Here is a 4,913-nt window from a genome sequence, read left to right as displayed (position 1 = left end):
AAGTAGCATTAAGGTTAAAAAAGATGAGCAGTATTTTTTTATTGTCCCTGTGGGCTTTGTGTCTGCCATTGTAGCTTCTAACTGATCTTCTTCTCCTCGTCCTCCTCAGCTGTTAAAAGGTCTCCTGGTGTTTACATGGGTGTGATGTCTCCATCTCCGCAGCCTCACACCTGACACAACATGCTTTTATTATAATAGCATCATTCCATTACTATTAATAAAGCACTATGTGTGTATGTGCAGCAAGCTATTTATTCATTCATCAAAAATGGACAGAGTGGCATCTCTGCCTGCAGCTATCTGTGTTGTTGTTTTTCCCCTTCACTGGCTTTTGGTCATAGCTTTCTTTCTTTCTTTCTCTGCCTGTTTTGTGTGTGCATGTGTGTTTGCGTGTGTCTCTGTGTGTGTGTTCATGACACACATTTACATCCAATGCATTTTCCTGGTTCTGCTGCTGTCACTGTCAGCATCACCATCTTCATCACACCAGGCAATTGTTATGCGAAAATTACAGCACACAGCATTTCCATTAAGTGCACTGATGCCACCTTCCTCTGTCACCATGTGGCAGTATGAACATGTAATGTCACATTACCATTAACTCAGTCCTATACAACTCTTCCTTAAAGGTGATAACAAGTCTCTGAGGATATTTTAGGCGTGAACAAAGTCATGAATGTCCTGGTTAGAGCGGTAATGTTCATCTGGTCCATTTAGTTGCTGCTCTGGATCTTTCAGTCATTATCACTGAAATCAGCTGCTGTTTCCAGTGTGAACAATGAACTTTGAACTTCAGTTCTCAAGAGCAGTTCTCTATAACTATGTGTCTTTAGGGACTTTTATAGATGATATAACCATCCCTCCTCCCACATTTCCAGTGTCTGATTTTTTAAAAATGGTGATGTTTGGGCTGCATAGCATGACCCACTGACAGGTCAGAGGGGATTTATTTCCAAACATGTTTCAGTATGTAAACAACCCCGTCAGACTCCAATAAATCCTCACATAAATTAAGCCTACATCTTTTGATCCAAAGTAGCCTCGACAATTTCACACAACTGATCTTCTTTCTGACATGTTTATCGCAAAGTGTCATCATGTGTGGGTGTGTCTGTCATTCTAGTGTATGGTGAGGAATGTGGTGTGTAACCATGCACTGTCCAGCGTCGTCAAAGCGTCTGCAGTGGAAAGGTGTGACATCAAGTGTGATTTTTATGCTTAAAGAGAAAAAATCACACATCTCCCCATGGTAACACCTGTCAATCAAATGTATCAGGGGTAACATCACTGACAGCCACACTGTACACATATTTTCTTCTGTTTTTTAATCATAGAGTTTAGATGTTTCACATGGACAGATTATGAGACAGTGGGCACCTATATGCTTATAAGAGAAAAGCCCCCTGCAGGCAGAGCCATGTTTCTCCTTGTAGCTTTGTGTTTAGAGATTTTGTAGGTTAATCATGGTTGAAAACTGTGTGTATTTGGCTCACTCTGGAGACGAAGAGAGGCTGACTTATTTCAAAACCCACAGGTGATCTACACTGACATTTGTCTCTACAGACATATAAAATAAGATGGGACACTGTACTAAACGTTATACTCAAAGGAAAGCCTTATGCTAGTAAGTAGTAGTCACAGTACAGTGTTAGTATGGAATGAGCTGCAGTATTGAGAAATGTGATGGAAATTAATAGTGTTGTAGGTGGTCAGATATTCAGTATGAAAGTGAAGTACAAGATTCATCTGGATTCATCTAATGGGAAAGAAGAGTAAATGTGCTCTAAAGAATTTTCAACTACATAGATAATCGTTTGTTTGTTTAATGTTTGCAAGGAAAAGCCAAATCATGCACACATTATTTTTCAAAGCTTCTGAGTATTTTTATATCTATCTAAAAATGTCTGAAGGGATATTTCAAAAGCTGAAACCATCAAATGTTTGGCATGTTATAACTAATATGGACTCATAGATCAACTCAGTATAACGATCATGTTCTCAAAGTTTTTTGTGGGAATGTTTCTTTGGTCTTCTTTAGAATTTCTAACTGATTAATCGGCTAATGTTCGCAGTTGTAATAGATTCTGCCTTGAAGATTACGTTTTAAGAAATTGTTTTGAAGTTGTAGGTGGCGCGTTTTTCCTTTGCACTGAAATCCCGGATTGTGCCTTTGTGCCTTTAAAGATCCCCTGGTTTGTGTTACCATAGAAACAAGGGGGTTGGAGGAAGACGGTGGTGGGCGGCGCTGTTGGAAACGCACGCTCGTAAAAAAAAAAACCAAACTTTTAACCAACGATTAAGAGAAAGAAAGAGCTAAAACTTTGAAGAAAAATCTGAAAATCATGAGACTTTCCAGGCCCATCCGTCCGGAGAAGGCTTCGCGGTGAGTTTGTGAGTGTGGAGTCCGAGCGTGTGAAGCCCGGCCAGGATCAATCAGAGCGATCAATGTTAATAACTTTCTACTATGCTTGTGTGTGAACAGGGGGCAGCCTGCGGGGTCCGGCCTTGTGATGACAGGAGCGCTTGACGATGAGACCGTTTTCAGCTTTGAACAACTGAAGAAACGCCGGGAGAAGGAAGACCTTGAAGCAGTGTCAGATGACTCCAAACAGGTGGCTAAAAGTTTGGTTTATCAGTGCTTTATTAAAGGGCACAAGGAGCAACATAAACAAGTAAATAATAACATAACAGGTTAATCAAACACATAAACACAAATCTCGGAAAACCGTTTAAATTAACGCACAGTCTTCATAACTTTAACGTTTGTGGAAGACTTCAAGGAATCAAATCAAAATACCTCTTCAACTCAATTTAAATAAAAAACTCACTGACTATTGAAAAATACGATCAATTGGGAAAAAATGCCTCCACCTTCTTTTTGGTAATCAAAGATGCCAAAGAAATCATCTTTCAGTCAAAAGGAAAGTCACTGATGACGCATTTGAGAATCAACTAATATTTTTAAGCAAAATCTGTTTTTGCTGTGTGTTTTCATGTAGAGGTTGGAGAGTCTGAATCAGCGCATAAATGAGCTGCAGAAGCACTACCGGGAACTGCAGGAGGAGAACTTAAGCTTTGATATTTTTCTCAAGGTACAGTACATTTTACACACAACTATTTTAGACCGTACACATTGGATTTCGGCTTCACGGCTGGATCTGGATGACTAAAATCACTATATCTCCTGTGCAGAATGCAGCCACTGACCAAGCTGTTGAGGACGCAGAAAGGGAGAGGAAAGAGGTGCTTCAAATGGTTGAAGAGATAGAGAAGCTGAAGAAGGAGAAGGCCGAACTGATAGAGCAGAAACGGAAGGTTGAGCGTGAGGTGCAAAGACACACAGTGTACCGGGACATCATGGAGCAGATATTGAAAACGACTACGGTAGGATGACTACAGCGAGGATTTTTACATGGCAGACAGACGTGTGATGAAATCACAAAAAGATATTTTTGCATTGTATGTCAACTCCTAAACTGTGAGTTATAGTTTATTACACATAACTCATATTTTTGCTGTTCTAAAAGCATAAGATGCTCATCAGCTTTCCTCACACAACCCCTTCAGTGTGATGTAAGTATTTTGTAACTGAAAAATTTCACTGAGGGTTCGAAGCTAGTTTTGATCCCTGGAAACCGTTTAGTCATAGTGGTAAGCCACCCTAAATCTAAATCTTGATTCACCTTGTCTCTTGATGATGACTTAAACAGTAGCCACACTGTGAAATAGCACCTCTGGCTCTTTCTCCCAACAGGTTGATGTTTTATTGCAGAAGGGTGTTGTGAGTTTGTGTGATGTTAGCAGGAGTGGTCTTTGTTTCAGCTGAGTTTGCCCACCTCTGCCATGAAACATTATGGAAAACCCTGTCACTCTTAATGTGTGTGTTACAGTTCAAAGATGTGAATTCGCTGGCAGGACAATTGGAAAGACAACTCCACTTGAGAGACAAGCTCTGTCAGAGGCTGAGTAAGGAGGAGGAGCAGGTTGACCAGCTGAGAAAAACAATGGTGGCACTCGAGGATCAGCATGCTGTGAAACGGCTGCAAAAGTTCAACGAACTGTCCCAGCTCCAGACCGAGCTGGAGAACACACTCTCCGAAGCTCTAGTCTGGGTACCACACATAATCCTAAATCAGTGTTTGATGTCAGAGCACATAGACCAGATCAAATGTTGCTTGAAGGCTGAACTGGCATCTTCATCCATGTACTTCATACAGGAAAAGAGGTGGAACCACATTGAGGAAACTGCTATGAAGAAAGTTGTGCTGCTGGGCCAGATTAAGATGGCGACCCTCAACCTCTATGAAGCGACAGATGGCCAGTTAGGAGAAAATGAAGGTGTCGATATAAATGACACAGAGAAACAGCTGGACAAGGTATGTACTCTGACAGAGCAGAGATGGTGACAGACAGAGCAACAGAACAAAAGATCATTGTGACATACTGTCTCCTACTGTCTCCCTCTTAGATCAAAATGTTCATCCTGGACCATGAAGACATAGTGAAACAATATCACACTTCCTCGCAGAGACACAGCAACAGGCAGAAAAGAAACACGGGTAAAATGCCCATCACAGCTCACTCTAAAAAGTGATATTTCAATTTGCACTTGAGCATATGTTTCTATGCTGCTTTAACACCGATTTTTCTGAAGTAGAATTGTTAATATTTTTCAATTCATAAATAAAGTTTTCTCAGTTATTCTAATGGTAAACGTTGTTCTAATTGTGTTCAGTTTTCTTATTGTGAGTTAAATGAACTTTAAAGACAATGAACTTCTATAAAGTCAAGACAATGAAGAATGCAGTCAGCAACTGACTCATTTTTTTGACAAGAATTCTCAGTTGGATCTGCTTTGCAGTTACTTTATATTTATTCTGTCAGTAATGAACAAGTGTCAGGATTGGGTGTAA

At 40.3% G+C, this 4,913-nt stretch overlaps 1 protein-coding gene across 1 annotated transcript; it reads left to right on the top strand.

Moving 5' to 3' along the window:
- The first annotated feature begins 2,304 nt into the window (after nt 1-2,304).
- cfap73 (cilia and flagella associated protein 73) lies at nt 2,305-4,603 on the top strand. The gene is made up of 7 exons (XM_041042872.1): nt 2,305-2,383; nt 2,483-2,612; nt 3,000-3,092; nt 3,193-3,384; nt 3,891-4,112; nt 4,218-4,376; nt 4,469-4,603. The coding sequence occupies exons 1-7, from the start codon at nt 2,343-2,345 to the stop codon at nt 4,592-4,594; spliced, it is 963 nt and encodes a 320-aa protein (XP_040898806.1). The 5' UTR covers nt 2,305-2,342; the 3' UTR covers nt 4,595-4,603.
- The last annotated feature ends 310 nt before the right edge of the window (nt 4,604-4,913 follow it).

The sequence above is a fragment of the Toxotes jaculatrix genome, chromosome 7, assembly GCF_017976425.1.
Source record: "Toxotes jaculatrix isolate fToxJac2 chromosome 7, fToxJac2.pri, whole genome shotgun sequence".
Taxonomy (NCBI): Eukaryota; Metazoa; Chordata; class Actinopteri; family Toxotidae; genus Toxotes; species Toxotes jaculatrix.
This window is presented reverse-complemented; position numbering and strand designations above follow the sequence as displayed.

What these genes read in the sequence shown, in the direction of transcription:
- cfap73 (XM_041042872.1), top strand. Translation starts at nt 2,343, where the DNA reads ATGAGACTTTCCAGGCCCATCCGTCCGGAGAAGGCTTCGCG. An exon ending in TGTCAGATGACTCCAAACAG is followed by an intron (nt 2,613 to 2,999) that starts GTGGCTAAAAGT and finishes GTTTTCATGTAG; the next exon opens with AGGTTGGAGAGTCTGAATCA. An exon ending in TCTCCGAAGCTCTAGTCTGG is followed by an intron (nt 4,113 to 4,217) that starts GTACCACACATA and finishes TACTTCATACAG; the next exon opens with GAAAAGAGGTGGAACCACAT.